The following is a 17,359-nucleotide window of genomic DNA, read 5'->3' on the forward strand; positions in this document are numbered from 1 at the left end:
TATGTTTATAGAAAAAAATTACTTTCATAGAACTTCTTTTGAGAAGATGGACTTATTGAAACACAAAAATTAGCCTTTTAGTGGCATAAAAATGGCTATACAATAGCTTTCTCTCTCCTCCAAATTATCCATCAACTTCCTCTCTCCTCTCTCAGATTAAAACATGAAGAAATGAAGTTTTATACTTCAATGTTAATTACAAAAAAAAATAAGGACCAAATAATAAAAAGACTAAAACTTCAAGGACTAAAATGAAGTTTTCCATGACAAATAGTAACGATGCCTTTTTTTATTATTATTGAAACTGATTATTCTTCTTTTAATTGTAATTTTTAACCATAATTATAGTTTGATTTTGCCAAATCAATATCTAATCAATTATAAACTAGTGTTTACAATTATTTACATTCGAGATAATGCAAAATAGTTGGAATATGTCAAAAAAAAATTAAAAAAAAAAAACATAATGATAATGTAATATGAGATGAAAAAATAAAAAAATAAAAAATATTAAAACTTAGAACACAACTAAGTACTCCAAATAAATAGCCAAAAGCCCATATGTTTTGGTTTTATTTTAATACAATATTCACAATACTGCCACATCTATTATATCATAGGGAAATTTGAGGGAAAAGAATAATAATGCTTGACTACTTTCCATTAGAAAAATTCAATATGGCAATTATGATGTTTGAAATGTCACATGATGGAGCATGATGGGTTGGGCTCATCATATGGGGCCATTGACATTGGCATGGGCATGAGATATATTTGCCGACACTGATAACAAGTGTGTGGATAACAAGTGTGTGGATCATGGATTTGGGCCTTCTCCTCCGGCTTCTTCTCCTCCGGCTTCTTCTCATCCGGCTTCTTTTGCCCATCTTGTTTTGGTGGTGCCGGAGGTGGCCCTATGCTCACCACGTCTGCATGTTTCCCTGTTTTTCTTGTACGCATTATTATCTCATACGGGTCTGCATTTCCTGTTACCGTTAATGTTCCCTTCGCTTGATCAGCCTCAATCTTATCTACACCTGCATATAACATCAAATTTGAAGATGACAACAATATGAGCATAGTATTAGAACTTCTATGATCATTGTAGTTTTGTGTGAACTTTTTTTCCTTTTTTCTCTTTTACAATAGGAAAATTTGTAGAAAGAAATTAGACAGAACATATGGGATGTCAAGAAGTGACACTAGCTCCCACGGCCACGTTTTGCGAAATTTTCCAGCCACCTTAGCACCTTAAAGACACGAGGAAACTAACTATGATCCAATCTCTTAGGAAACCATAAAACTAGTATGCACAGTAGAACATGAGATTGAAGATTTTGTCATCTTCAATCTTGCACCACCTTAAAACGAACACTAACCATGGTTTATTAGATGTTTCTAATCTATGGACCAAACCATAATAAAGTAAATGATTTAATATCACTCCAAGAAATAGGGAAACATAACACAAATGGTTAACAAAATGCTGGGCTTACCTTCAAGTGTAGACACAGCTTTGAGAAGCTTTTTCTTGCATTTCTCGCATGAAATATCAACCTTCAAGACTGTTCTTTGTGCCATGAGGGAAACACTATTTCCTTTCCAAGCTCAGTCTCAAGCTAGCTTTTAGCACCTTAGGATCACTCATACCATTTTAAAATCCGTAAGAACCTAATAAAGAAAAGAACCGTTGCAACGAATCACTGGGTTGTTCACCTTCCGAGACAAACTGCTAGAACTTATGCCTTCTTGCAAAATTGTCTTTTACCCCTAGTTTACGCTACTAACAACCTTGATTTTATGTTGGATTAATAAGCTAATAAACTTTGGAGATTCAACCCCGTTTTCTTGACTTTTTCTTTATGTTCTGGTTTTTTTTTATTCAGATGGATCTATTTTGTTGGTTTGATTCATTAATTCTTCAGGCGGTTGACACCAGATGCAACCTTGACTTACACATGTTGCAATCTGTGTTAACATGCTGACAACCAAATGACCTGCAGGTTGCATTGCCTGCACCCACCCTGGGCAAGGAAACAATTAATTATGATTCGATAATGATTGAAACAATAAAATTAAGTATTTGGTGGATTTAAATACTCGGAGGACGGAAATTAATTTGATTATTGAAAGTTGTGCTTATTGAAAATCTCATGAAAAATAAACAATCAATCAATGGGTCTTAATTGGTCTATATTTTACTTGGTTGACCGAGTTTATATTATTTTTGTTTCGAAGTAGTTATGATCAATATCATGCCTCTAAATTTAATGAAACTCATAAAGAATTCTTGATGCGTCCTCTGGGTTGCTAGCATACTATGTAGTTCTTAGCATGTCAATCAACGTATCCATTACAAAATAGTTATTAAGATGGGTTGTTAACTGTAATTCTCTTGATATATATTATTGATGGACATAATAAAAGACTATTTAGTTGATATAATTCACTGCAATCTATTAATAAAAATCTTTGTAGGTATTTTTGCTTGTATTTTATAATTTTCTAGTAATGTCTAGATATCATAAGACTAGATAATATATATATATATATATAGTTCACCACAACATTCCTGTAATATATTTAATTTACTTTGTGTATATATCAAAAAACACATTTATTACCTGAAAATTGAATATGCACACTGTAATTGAGATTTTTCAAACTTGTATTGTTATAGTATACTAAAATTCAAGTTTCTTTATTAGTAAACCAGAATAATATGTTGTTATTGTTTTTTTTCCGGTTTATAATCTTAACATATCATAAATAAATAAGAGATATCTATTTATTTGCAGTACTATACCAATAGCCCATCTTGCTACTTTATATCAGGATTATGTTTCATGCCACGCCAGCTCTTAACTTTTGTCTACAAGAGAGATTCTAAATAGTGCTAGATATTAACAATACTAATCTTTTTTTTTTCTTTTCTCTTCAATTTGTTTTTTCTTCATATTTCATTCCTATTCTTTTGATTTTTTTTAAATAGTATATAAAATTGATTTTAGCTCTTCAATTTTTTATCCCTTCATATTTCATTCTTATTCTTTGGATTATTATTTTTAAATGGTTTATAAAATTGATTTTTTTTCAACTTTATCCTCTGATTTTTTTCATCTCTCATATTTGATCTCCATTCTTTTTCAATTTCATCCCTTAGCATTTAATCTCAATTTATTTTTATGTGGTCTTTATTATTTTAATTGTTATTTATTTTACTTTAACAAAGTTTTTAGATTTGATTTTTTTTTATTTCATCATTTAATATTGAATTGAATTTTTTTTCTTTCTAATTTCATCTTTCAATATTTATTAGTTTAAAATTAAACTTCATGATTTTTTCAATTTGAGCTCTTTCGGTCTAATAATCCAGGTCATATGTTTAAAAAGTTAATATGAGTTGATATTATTTTTCTTTTCTTATTTTCTTTTCGAGTTCATCATCAACATTTGTTTTTAAGATATGGGCTTTGGGCTTTGTGGTTTTTTTCAGGTTTTTTTTATTAGATTATTCCGATCTCATGACTTGGGTCATGAGTTTGGTGGGTTAAGTCGGGTTTGCTCAATTATTTTTGGGTTTTACTCAATTTTATTCTTTAGTGTTTAATTGCATGAGAATTTAGTTGCATCATTTTCCCTATTTGAAAAAAGTTTTATTTTCCTGGGTTATTTATTTGGTCCATTTGTTCTTATTGCCTATTTTTATCAATCAATTAAAATAATATCTTATTTGATTCAAGTAGGTCTATAACTTTTCTTCTTTAAAACATACCTGCAACATCAGAGAATATTTTTTATGAAAAAAATATGATTCATTCTCGCAGCATAACACACACGGGCCACATGTAGTGTGTTTCTATATCTCATTTGAAAGGGAAGGTTTTTTTTAAAATAAATTAAAATAACTCTTATGAAATTTCAAAGACCATCCAATTTTTTCTGGATTTGACAAAAACTTCCTTCCATACTTTAAAAAAATATTACAAAATGTTCTTTTGAACCCAAAAACACCTTTAATTAATCTTTTAGAGATAGTTCAATTGAAAAATAAACAGAGAAAGAATATATATATATATAAGCATGGTTTCTTAGAGTTGATGAACAATATTATTTCAGCTATTTAATTTCAATTAAATTTGGTTTCGAATATTCTCTCTCTAATTTTTAAATTTTTTATCTATTTATCTTAATACCACTCAAGCACAATTTTTTGGTATATAAGGAGATTTCTGTCGAATATTGAAAGTGTTGAATGATATTTATAATTTTATTTTATTTTAAGAGGATTATTTTAATTTACTGAAAAGAAAATAGGGAGAAAAAAAAAAAGGGTTGATCCAGACTTCGCCTAAATGTTATATCTATAACCACAAGGTCTTCCATTTTGTGAAAAATCTCCTGCATATATATGGATAGAAGTATAAGCATATATTCTTGTGTTTAAAAAAATAAAATCAGAAAGCACAAATTCTTCAGTGACAATTTTCACTTTTCTGCTGAAGAATTAGTGGCACGTTCAAATCGAATCTACTTCATTCAGAACCAAGAAACACTACAAGTCACATTACATGATGTTGACCTACTTCAAAGTGCCCAACCAAGATGAAACTCATTTCAAAGGGGAAGATTGTTATAATCAAATCTTTGTAGTGTTCGGGAACATGGATAAAATTTTGTTTTTTTTTTTTTTTAATTTTTATGATTTTTAATATAAAAAATAATTTATTTTTTTTAAAAAAAAATATTATTTTGATATGTTTTCAAATAAAAAATACTTCAAAACATAACCAGTACCATACATTTAAACATTCTGATCACAAAAGTATACCTTTATGACCTGAAATCTGCTCTCAACTTTAGACATATTGTCACTTATCTAAAGATATAAAGTAGATGTAATTTAAGCCCCGAAAACAATAGAGGATCTGTGCTTCTTGCTAGTTGAAGATAATCGATAACTGAGCTGACTCAAAGGAATCGATGCCTTTAATTATTGTGATATGCATTGTCATGAGGAGCAAATGAGAATGTGAGGTGCCACAAATCACGCCACCTTTAGATCGAAGAAGAAATATTACAACATTAGATATTATTATTACCTTGGCAGACCAAAGTATCTAAGTTCCAACCTAAATTTGTCTTCGTCTTCTACATAGAACATGATGCCATTACATTAAAGTGGGTTCTTAAGAATAATCACTTACTTAACTTTCGTAGGAATTGGGTCTTTATTGATTAAGCATTTTGAAGTCATTAGCAGCAGAAAGAAAAATTCTCTGAAAAGCTAAGACCACGCCTGGTCCCTCTTGTTTATGTGATGAATAACAAGGTTATGAACCCTTTTTTTTTCTTTTTTTTGCCTTTGAACATGTACATATATCATTATGAACTTTTTCCATGAGAGCATACATATATATAAAATAAAATAATTTTGCAGTAGGGCTACATTACATGATTGCATATTTGTTATTTTCTTTTCCTGTTCTTTTCTCCCCAAATTTATGAAAATGAGAATGCAATATGAATGGATTGAGGAACATATTGGTCACCATTATAGCATAATGATTGGAAGGTTTATCCAACAGAAGTTTTTATTTTGAGAAAACTTCTCTAACTAATGGATAATAGCATACAACCACATTATACATGGTCAGTTGAAAATAATCATTTAAAAATTACTTTCTAAACTTTTCTATATTTATTTACTATTAAAAAAAATAATCAATAAAATATACTTTCTAATAAAAAAAATTAACTTATTTTTTAAAAAAGTATTTTTTTATTATTATTTTAAGCAGAATTCAGTTTTCACAAGTTGCAAAAAAAAAAATATCTTGTTATTTATTTATTATATCAAATTTATTGGTTCTTAATTTTTTTTATTGCTATTTATTTTATTTTAAATTCTTTATTTATTTATTTATCAATTTTATCATTTAGAATATAATTTAATTTGATTTTAATATCAACTTTAATTCTTATTCTTTTTATTGTTATATTGTTATTTTTTTATTATCTTTTCATTAATTGGGATTTTTTTCTATCAGATGTAGTCTTTATTATTTTGAATTTTAGTTATTTTATTTGAAATAATTTATGAAATTCAATTTTATTTATTTATTTTTTAAAAAATATTTTCTAATTTATTTTTCCTGAAACTATCCATCATCAAAAAATAATATAGGTTTCAAAAATTCACTTTCCATCAAAATTATTTTTACTTTTCGGCAAAGAAAAAGAGCATAAACAAACGAAATACATTTTTATACATTTATCCTTGAAAGGGCCTGTCTGCTGGCAACCACTTGCCTAACCATCTTCATTTTAGGCAAAGGTGTATGGCATTAGTGAAAGCTAGGGTTATGTCTTAAGATGGGTAAAATCCCTTTTTAAAGTACAATATTGAGGACTAATTCCACCACCCCAAGCAGTCAGTCAGTGAAGGTGGAAGTAATCATGACTACCCCAATGAAAAGAAAAGAAGAGGAAAAGGGAAGACTGAAAGCAAGGTAGGCAAAATTGAAGATCATGCATGATCAATTCATCAATTAAGTAATGTTTCTGATAAGAAAAACTAAAGTGACTTTTCCTTGAGAGATTATCACATAATTCTGTAATGATTGGTGGTAATATCCACTGGAAATCTTTAATTGCTTCACGGAGAGCATAATCATCGATGAGAGTGGGGAAAAGAGTTGATTGAACCTTCTCATTCCATAGCCTTCCTTTCAAGAATCATGTTCTTCGTGTCTTAATTGATTTAAAAGAGTTGTCTAGCAGGGGTAGCTAACTAGCTCGCTCATAATTGCAATATGAAATTTTAATAGAAATAAACACAAAAATCTTTAGAATAAACTTGTTTTCTTCTGGGATATTAACACAATACAGCTCCGTCAAAACTACTAGAATTACAAAGAGGAAAAAGGAAAAGGAAAGCCCAAAAATCAGAAATTCTTAGGATTTATTCCTCTCTCTAACATTGTTTCCCAATTTCTGCAGTACTGGAGCTCTGATTTTGAACAACAACTGACATGGACTCTTGTCGACGAAACCTTAAATGCCTTGCAATGAACTCATCAATGGCACGGTGAAATTCCTCATCGCTCAACCCATCCTCTCTGCAAAACAAATTCTCCTTTCTTGACCCCAAGTTCTCTGTCTCCGATCTCCGCAGCTGCTTCTTCTCCTTCACATAATTCTTCCTCCCCATCTCCCCCGACTTCGTCCTCCGAATTTTCAAATTTTCACGGTCAGAATCCGGGTCTGCAGACGTGTCCGCTTCAGGATCGTGATCTTCGTTCTCATTTTCACGCGTGCTAATAAAAGCGTTCTCTTCGGAGATGATGATGTGTTTTTCTTGGAACACTACTTCCTCCACTTTCTTTGTTGTCCCAGTCGCTGTCGCTGTCGCAGCGTGAGACAGCAATACGTTAGGATTCTGTGAGAGAAATGGCTTTGGACAGTTGCGATTGTTGCCAGTGTTTTTTATTAAATCCTCGTGCAGTTGAGTATCAGCATTGTCTGCGCCGTAATTCTCGCCGGAGAATCTGCCGGATTTTGCTATCAAAGTAGCAATTATCCCGTTAGAAAGCAAGAAAACGAAGAGGGGGCTAGCTACTATGCCGGCTAGTCGCCGGAAAAACTCCCCGGAAATCTTGACAGCAAATGGAAGCTTGTTAAAGATCCATGAGAGGAGGATTATAGCAAGACAGAATTCCAGTAAACGAAACAATTTTGTTAAGTTTTGTAAACGGTTGTATTTTAGTATTGCATTAGCTTTCTCGACTTTTACACTGTCAAAATTGGAGAAATCCATTTCTTGATTTCACAAAGAGAGTGAAAGATTGACCTCAAGAGAAGAACGAGAAAGATTGGACTAAAAAAGGGTTTTCACGGAAAGGATATTTTTTTGTTGAAGAGGAGCCGCGAGTGAAATACAGAAGGAACAGAAGAGCCCGAAAGGGAGAGGATTTGTGTTTTTTTTTTTTTTTTTTTTTTCAATTACTTCAGCTTAGGAGAGAGCCGAGCCTTCGTTGGAATGGACAGATGTTTGCCTTTTTATAATTGCATACAAGGGGAACGGGGGGTCGCACACAGATCATTAGCCTTTCCAAGGAAAAAAAAAAAAAAAAAAAAAAAAAAAATATATATATATATATATATATATATATATATATATTTCATTCTTTATTAATGGGGATTTGTTTAAATCAAAGTGTTTAAGAGTCCTAATCAGAGGGTGACCCGATTTCAGACAGGCGTGGATTATTGCTGATAAGTGGTGTACGAATGACATGCCACGTGGACTATTTTATTTTTTTTTCCTTTTCTTTAGCTGTGGAGTCTGTCTTTTTTGCTGATATATATATATATATATGCACACTTTTATTTTATTTATTTTATTGTTTTTGTTGCTAGGGTGAAGTTACTAGTAGCTGTGGCCTGTGGGATGCTGGAAAATTTCAGAGGTAAATAGTCCTTCGAGCATCTGAGCCTCATTCATGTGTATTTTGCATTATTATAGAATAGAATTCTAATATAGGATGTTGTAATTATTATAGTTACTCATGTATCTATCAGAATAGAATTTTAATATAGAATGTTGTAATCATTACAGTTATTACAGTGTTCTGCTGCCTTTATATAAATAGAAAGGTTGACTAAGACACAACCCAACACATTCCATTATCCTCAACTTGCATAAACAGTCCGAATTTAGACACTGAAGGTCGGAAGGAAATGAAGCACGACCCTTTTTGTTGTGTTATTAGAGCTTGATGCCCTTTTCAACAAGCAAAATTAGAAGGCAAGGCATTAGTAACCAGTGATGTAGGTGCTCAAGCCTCTCACCAAGAACATTTAAACTCGAATCTTTTCACTTGCTACGTGCTAACCAAGTCCTGTGATTTGACATGAATAAACAAAGCATGTGTGGTCTATGTCACACAGCATCTACAAGGAACATACCATCTTTTTCTCTTTTCTGAAAAAAAAGAAAGATTACCCTTGAGTAAATAATGTGCGTCCGCATTTGATAAGATGCAGTTGAGGGTTTTCACGTGAGCTGTGTGCCTTTCGTATATTTTGCTTACCACATTGTTAGTGGTCCATCTCTTTTTGATCGATTCAACATTATTTCCATACACATGATTGTTCTTACTGTTGCCAATTCACACGGTTGTTCTTGATTGGGGCAGTGAATAGTAGTGAACTAAGGATAATTCACTCCTTTGTTTTAGTCAAGAACAATAAGAAGCAGCCTTCAAAGGGAGCAAGCATGCAGGCATGCAGGCACCTTGCGTGCCCAAAGACTTGGCATCACGTGGTTCTGAAACCCAGAGTACGGTGAAGTTTTGACAGGGTTGAAATAGTATCTTATAGTCCCTAGGCCTCGTTACCTGGTCAAGTAATCGTAAATAAATGAATGAAGTAGCAATTTTAAATTTTCCTTGCTCAGAAACAGGACGTGTTTTTGCAGCAAGGGAGGAGAAGGAGAGCTTGTGTTTGCCCAGATTTATTCACGAGGCTGTGATTGTGAACTGCTTCATAAATATATATTGGCTTAAAAACTGGATTCAGAAATCATTCCACTGACAATCTTGATTGTGGCAGCTATGAATTTAGACCATTGTGATATGTATTGCTATTGCACTACCATTGCAATCTATTTGTTGCTAAGACTGTCAGCGGGTGAGAGAATTTTTTATATATTTATTTCCGACCCTTAGCAACCGCACTGGCGGTTGCAATTTTGCTTCGCTGCTAATATATTGATCATGTACAGTTTTTTGTTCTAAATCTGGTGGCAAACTGTTGTCAGGAGGGAGACAATTTTTTTATTTGCCACCCCTTAGCAACCGCTATAAGTGCATGGTTGCAAATGGAGCTGCTTAGCAGGAGGTCACGCGCGGATTGTAAATTTTTAAAAGTTACCAACATCTGCCCGCACTCTCTCCTTCTTCTTCTTCCTTTTCTTTGCCTTCATCTAGTCTCCAACTGTGCTCTTGAAGAGATTGAAAATCAAAGGAGACTTTCCTTTTCATATTATTACATATCATACAAAAATACAAGTCTATAGATAGCGGATTGCCTCCAGTTATTCATTCAATCTCTAGGCTAAAATATTTTATAGGATATGTATTCATGAGCTCCTAGATTTATGCTAATATCCTTATCCACCACCACTAATCTAGGCAACTAATATTGATAAAGAATGTCTTCCAATACGGGCCCCACAAGCTGGATCCAGAGATTAATGGATCCAAGCTTGCTGTGAAACTTAGTAGATGACAGATCTTTGGTGAATAGATATGTTAGCTAGTCATTTGTACAAATATAACGAGTAGCAATAAGCTTATAATGGACTTGTTGATGAATGCAGTGAGAATAGACTTTATTGTGCTTTGTTCATTTATGAAATATAGGAGTAAAAGCAATGTGCATGGCGACTTGATTATCATAAAAAACTATCATTGGAGTAATGCACAAACAACCTAGATTAGCAAGAAGACCAAGTCATACGAGCTCATATGTTATGTTGTTTAGAGCAAGAACGAGTTTCCATTTGTTGTTTTACTTTTATACAAAACTAGATTACTACCAACAAACATACAATAATTAGTAGTTATCGACGATTAAGGACGTTTCTAGTCCAATTAGAATTAAAATACCCAATAATATTAGTGTGGCCATTATTATTCATAACTATGCCATGACCAATAGTGCTTTCAAATAACACAAAATGTATTTTATCATTCCTAGATGTTTAATGGTTAGAGCATGTATGTGTTGATTGACAAGACTAACTGTAAATGTAATGTCAGGACACGTGTTAGTCAAATAGATAAGCTTTCCAACAATCTTCTTATAGTAACTAGAGGAATCAAGAGTTTCTTCCAAAGAATTCAGCTTCAATTTCCTATCTAGTGGAATAGCAGTAGGTTTATTGTGTAGCACATCGGCATCTTAAAGCAAATCCACAATGTATTTATGTTGATTTAGAAATAAACCTCTGTTGGAAGTTGTCATTTCAATTCCAAGAAAGTATTTCAAAAGACCGAGATCCTTGATTCAAATTAGATGCTGGAGATTCTACTTCAATTAAGAAATAGAATTAATATTTTTACCGGTAATAATAAGATCATCATCGTAGATAAGCACCATCAATTTATCAACTGCACCAAGTCAAACATACAGCGAAGAATTAATAGAGCTTTTGGAGAAACCAAAAGCTTCAAGAGTAGTGCTCAATTTTGCATGCCATGCATGAGGACTTTATAAAGTTTACAAACAAGGTTGTGATCTTTATTTTGAGAATGTTTAGGAGGAAATTTCATATAAACTTCTTCTTCAAAATCTTTATGAAGAACACATTTTTAATGTCCATTTCAAAAACCACACATTATTAATATCCATAAATAAGAGAAATCCGGCAATGGTCATCTTGGCAATAGGGGTAAACATTTCCTTATAATCAACACCGAACTTATAAGTAAAGCCTTAAGCAACAAAGCATGGTTTGTGTCAACCAATAGAACCATCAAAGTTGAATCTCGTTTTAAACACCTAGTGACTACCAATTACATGCTTGTCATATGGAAAAGGAACTATACTTCAAGTTTTATCCTCAACAAGAGCTATTAACTCTTCATTCATAACTTTCTGTTAGATAGTTTAAGATTGAGCTTCTTGAAAATTCTTGGGCTTATAAACATTGGAAATAGCTATAAGGAAGGCTATGTGCAAAGGTGATAATATCTTATAAGTACAAAATTTATTAATTAGATACCTGGCTGTATGGGCAATATAATCTTGTAATTTTACAGGAGAATGATAAATTTGTGAAGGATAATGTCGAGGATATACTAATTTGCCTTGAACATAAGATGATTACTATTCATTTGAGTCAATAATAGCTTCTGATTATATATCACCAGTGAAATCCAAGTTGTCATTAAAAGAACTTATGGAAGGTAAAGTGTTTTTAGTCTGATCCTGAGTTGGTGTAGAGGCATTTATAGAAGGTGAAACACTTGCAGTGTAATTGTCATGACAAGAATCAATACTAGGTAAACGAAAAAGCTCAAGTAGTGTCTCCCCCTTATTAGTACCCTCAAAGTATAGATTGGTTTCAACAAAGCATATATCTTTAGAAATATACAGTTTTTTGGAGATAGAATCATAATACTTGTATGTTTTCTTTGTCTGTGAATAGCCTAGGAAAATGCATTTAACTACTTTAAGATCAATCTTGTCACGTCGAGCAGCCAATAAATATACAAAGCAAGTGTAAGAAAAAAAAATTATATGAGACAGATTCGACATTTGTCCTACAATACTTCAAGAGGATATTTAAAATCCAACATGTGATTGAGTAAGCAATTGACAAGATAAATGGCAATAAGAACTCAATGAGACTAAAAATGTTTTGGAACTTTCATTTGAAGCATTATAGACTAAGTTTTCTCTAGCAAATCATGATTTTTATGTTTGACAATCCCATTTTGTTTGAGTGTACTAACACAACTAGTTTGATGCAATATGCCATTAAAAATTAAATAGTTTGTCATGTTATGGGACATATATCTTATGTCATTGTTAGATCAAATAATTTTAATTTGAGCTAAAAATTGAGTAGTAACCAATATATGAAATATCTTTGAAATACTCAAAAACTTTGCTTTTTTATTTTAATAAATATACCCAAGTAACCCTTAACAAGTCATCGATAAAGGTTACAAAATACTTAAAACAATCAAGAAAAGTGGAAAAAAGTTCCCAAACATCTGAATGTACAATTTTAAATGCCTTAGTAGTTTTAAACAATGATGAATTAAAGGGAAACCTAGAACACTTAGAGAAATAACAAATCTCACAATTAAAAGTTCCTCTAGGCAAAACAATAGTTGTTTTATAAAAAATAAAAGATGCTCACTGATACAATGGAGACAACTTGGAATCCTTTTTGAAACCTGAAATTCAAGAGAGAAGTAGTAGAGACCATTCAGATGAAAACCTCCACTAATCATCTAATTGGTGACAAGGTCCTAAAATATAATCTTATAAAGAGTACATATAACCTTACAATTAAGTGAAGAAATTAGTTTGCATACAAAAAGCAACTGAAAATGAAAAGCAAGAACATAGATAATATCAAACTCTATAGTGTTTGAAACAAGTTTTATTTTACCATTACCCTTTACAAGCACACCTTTTCTACTGGCTACAGAGACGAAAGAATGAGTTGATAAAGGATTACAATCATAAAAACTGGTTGATTTATTTGACAAGTAATTTGTGGCACTAGAATCAATAACCTATAAATCATACAAAGTACAAATCTCACAATAAAGCTTAAGCTTTATATGAGGTCCTAAAATATAATTTATATTATTCTCTAACACCCTTAAAGTGAAATTTCTTTGGGCTTAAAACTTGCACATGCCCATATTATTTTGTGCTATTAATTAGAAAAAAAAATAAAAGTGATAAAATTCAAACTCGTGATTGTTTTGTCATCAAAGCTCTAATAGCAAGTCAAAGAATCATATCACCTAAAAACATAAGCTTTTAAATAAGGTCTCAAGATATGTTTTATATAATACTCTAACAGCTCTTTTTACTTTCTTGTTGAAATCCAAAACACAAGTCTTTGTTGTTTTCGAATTACATATTACTTGTAGATTTACTTAGCAACTTTATGTCATATATATTTCTTTGTTCCAGTACGACAAACACATGGAGGCATACCATGTTCATTCCAAACTTCATGTGGAGGAACCAATGCATGATCATTAATTAAAAGTACAAGATTGTAAGTGATCAAGATTGTAGTAAAGGAACTAACATGATCAATTTTTAAACCTTGAAGCACCATATATTTATTTTACCCCTTTATATTATATGTAATACGTGGATGAGCTCAATTATAATAGTTGCAACAGTCACCAGAACTAACTAAGTTAAACAAACGATAGATTTGGAAGATTTAATTAATAGTAACATCATGAAAGTTTTGGTAATCCCTAGAAACATAATGTTAGCAATGAAATAAGCCTAAAACTTGTATGATACTATCATTTTATCTTTTTTAATCACCAAAAAGGAAAATTTAGAGTTTGAAGAATTTTTAATGAAATAGAATAGGTTCACCTTATCGTGTTTTTGAAGTGCGATATTTATTAAATGTAATTATTCTCAAATACGATAAGATAGTTATTGCGCTTTAAAAGAGCAACAATTAAACATGTCGCCCTTCAGAAGTGCGACATGTTGTGAAATTTAAATCCTTTTTGGATCGAAGAACGCAACAAAAACACAACAACTCTCTTTCTCAAAATTGACGTTCCTTATCTCATATCTCTTTAACCCCCCCCCCCCGACGCCAATTACTTGTTTTTTTCCTCTTAAAACACCAGAACAATTGAGCCTATATTAGTCTTCAAGCATCCTAGAACATTTTCCTCTTAAAAATCTATCGTTGTCGCCGCCGCCTCTACCCCCTCTTAAAAATAATGTGATATTCCCACTGGCTTTTACAATTGTCAATGAAAAAAATAATTTTAATTGGAGATGGTTTTTACTTTACTTAGATATGTTACCATTGATAATGTAGAAATTTGTTGTGAATCTATAGGATACCATTGGTATTGTGCCCAATATTTTATTAGCAACTTTAATCATAAATTCAAAGACCCATCTTAAACAAATTTGATGAAGATGTGTTATGAGCTTTTAAGACGCAAATTTGATTTGCGATATGAAAGAATATGTAAGTTGGATCTAGCATATCAAGAATAATTTGAATGGAAACCAAAAGAAAAATGAGAATTATGTTATGATGGCATTCACTGGTATGGTAATATGACCCAACATGTGAGCAATTTATCCATATATTTTTTAAACCACTTGTTAAGAAAAAACTTCACCAAAAATTCATTAAAATTACGTTTTAGAATCAAGACATTAATTAAATATTGTGATTTAGAACCATGATATCAATCTTCTTGTAGTGGTATAAAATCCAGTGTCTCTTTACAACTAGTGAATTTTACTTTACTCTTTAGATAATAAAATCACACTTTAGTATTATTAAACTTTTGGGATATAATATAGTTTTATTGTTTTTGCTATTAAGATTAGCGCAACCAAGATACATTGTTGGAAGTACCACAATTCAATTAGTTGTGCTACTCCTAATAGCACAACCAATTGAAGTTTTGAAAGAAAAAAAGTGTAGAAAAACTACCCTGATCCTCTTAACATTTGAATACAATTTTACTTTTCCTTTATAGTTTTAGAAATTATACTTTACATATTACTTTTTATAATGTTTATAACACTTTATATACTAAACGTGCAAAAATTTAGTCAACAACTTTTTTAAAAAAATTTACAGAATTGTCACTGCAATTGAATTAATGATTTAAAAGTTTTCTCCTCTACTTTTTTTTTTTTTTTTGCTCTTCTTTCACTCTATCTCAACCATAATCATCTCTCTCCATTGACTCACCATAAAAAAATTATTTTTTTTTATCCAAATTTAAATTTTGCATTGACTCGGTATATAAAGTTTAATTTCCTATGGATGGATCTGATTTATTAGAATTTTCACTTCGATCCTTATTCTTTTATTTTTCATTTTTATTATTGGTCCCTTTTTATAATTTTGATTTGTTTTCAATTGAATCATTCAATCCCAATTTATGAAATTTTTTTCTAATTTGGTCCTCATTATTTTGATTTTTTAGGGTCCTTTTGTTAAATTGATTATTCTTTTCAATTTCACCCTTTAATCAAAATTTTAGTTTTATTTTTTATTTCAATTTTGATCCTCATTCTTCTTCTTTTTTTATTATTATTTTGTTAAATTGATTTTTTTTTCAATTTCACCTTTTAATAAAAATAGCATTTATTTTGTATGTCAATTTTGATACTTATTCTTTTAATTTTTATTTATTTTTTTGGATTCTTTATGTAATTGAAATTATTTTTTAAAAAAATTCATCCTTGAAATATTTGATTGGGTGTTAATTGGATTTCATAGTTTTTCCAGATAGAATGCTTTTGTTCTAATAATTCGAGTCACATGTTTAAAAAATTAACTTAGGTTGACATTGTTTTTTTTTTTTATTATTTTCTTTAATGCTTTCATCATTCGATATTGATTTTTTTTTAATAGGCTTTATATTTTTCTTCATTTTCTTTTCTATCAAACTATTTCGATCTCATGACCTCAATCACAGGTTCGACAAGATAACCCAGATTGGCTAGCCCCTTATCACCCGAGTTACAAGTTTGTCATAATAACTTAGGTTGACTTGATGTTTTTCTTTTGTCTTTTTTTTATCTAATTTTATCCTTCCATATTTAATGTGTTTGGAATCGAGCTAAATTGTTTGTACCCTTTTAAAAAAGAGTGTTTTTTCATATTATCATGATCACTTTTTTATCTTCTAATTAAAATAAATCTAACTTATTTGACTCAGTCAGAACTATGACTCGACTCACAAATTTTGTTTTCCTCTTTAAAAACATTTATGATGCTTGAAACATCATTTTTAACACATAAAAAAAAAAAAATCTACCCCACAGCATAGTGACCACACCTCATTACAACTTTATGATTATGGCTATAGTTACTTATAATATACTTTTGAGTAAAAAAAACATTTAATAGACGAGTAAATCGATGATCCAATTTTTGTTTTTGTTTTTCTTTTCTTTTTTACGACTAAATGATCATAGGGTCACTTTTTTTATGTCAAGAGTAAATTCATTTTTGTTTAAGCTAAGGAATGCAAGTAACTTATGTAGGAACTAAATAGCTAATGAAACGTTTATATTTTATGGTTATTAGTTTAAGATCTGAACCTTTTATGATAAAACACACAAAAAAAAAAAAAAATTCTTTAATCATGAGATAAAACCTTCTAAAATTATTAGGTCAAAGCCTAATTAATAAAATTTAAATAAATCAAACTTGAATTCCTGTCTTAAACCCGTAATAAGCTTGAGGGAGATAAAACTTTACTAAAAATAAATAAACTGAACTTCGATACATGAACACTTTGATTCAATTTGAATCATTTACAGTCCTATTTATTATTATTATTATTATTTAACACCACTAAATTCCTTGTTTAATGCTTCGTAAAATGGCTTAAATCGAAAGATATCCTGTCACAAAAAGCTATGTAGCTTAGTACACGGAATTGAAAAGCATGGTTATAGTGATAGCCAAATGCAAATTAAGCTATGTGGGTGATTAAAAAACCTAGCTAACCCAGCCACTAATTATCAGACATGTCTATTAGTGAATCGTCTCCACTACGTCCTTCACTCCAAACTTGACAGA

At 30.7% G+C, this 17,359-nt stretch overlaps 2 protein-coding genes across 2 annotated transcripts; both read right to left on the reverse strand.

Moving 5' to 3' along the window:
* Positions 1–567: 567 nt before the first annotated feature.
* On the reverse strand, positions 568–1,635 carry LOC118029997 (heavy metal-associated isoprenylated plant protein 43). The gene is made up of 2 exons (XM_035034011.2): positions 1,497–1,635; positions 568–1,037 (listed from the first exon to the last, which is right to left on the reverse strand). Exons 1-2 carry the CDS (start codon positions 1,579–1,581, stop codon positions 703–705), a joined length of 420 nt encoding a protein of 139 aa, XP_034889902.1. The 5' UTR covers positions 1,582–1,635; the 3' UTR covers positions 568–702.
* A 5,341-nt stretch (positions 1,636–6,976) lies between these two features.
* Positions 6,977–7,819, reverse strand: LOC118030050 (uncharacterized). The gene has a single exon (XM_035034075.1). The coding sequence runs from the start codon at positions 7,817–7,819 to the stop codon at positions 6,977–6,979; it is 843 nt and encodes a 280-aa protein (XP_034889966.1).
* Between the last annotated feature and the right edge of the window lie 9,540 nt (positions 7,820–17,359).

Source organism: Populus alba, chromosome 5 (assembly GCF_005239225.2).
Source record: "Populus alba chromosome 5, ASM523922v2, whole genome shotgun sequence".
Taxonomy (NCBI): domain Eukaryota; kingdom Viridiplantae; phylum Streptophyta; class Magnoliopsida; order Malpighiales; family Salicaceae; genus Populus; species Populus alba.

Excerpts from the sequence above, each read along its gene's own strand:
- LOC118029997 (XM_035034011.2), bottom strand. The coding sequence starts at position 1,581 with ATGGCACAAAGAACAGTCTTGAAGGTTGATATTTCATGCGAGAAATGC. Across the intron at positions 1,038-1,496 it reads AGCTGTGTCTACACTTGAAG|GTGTAGATAAGATTGAGGCT; the intron begins GTAAGCCCAGCA and ends TGTTATATGCAG.
- LOC118030050 (XM_035034075.1), bottom strand. The coding sequence starts at position 7,819 with ATGGATTTCTCCAATTTTGACAGTGTAAAAGTCGAGAAAGCTAATGCA.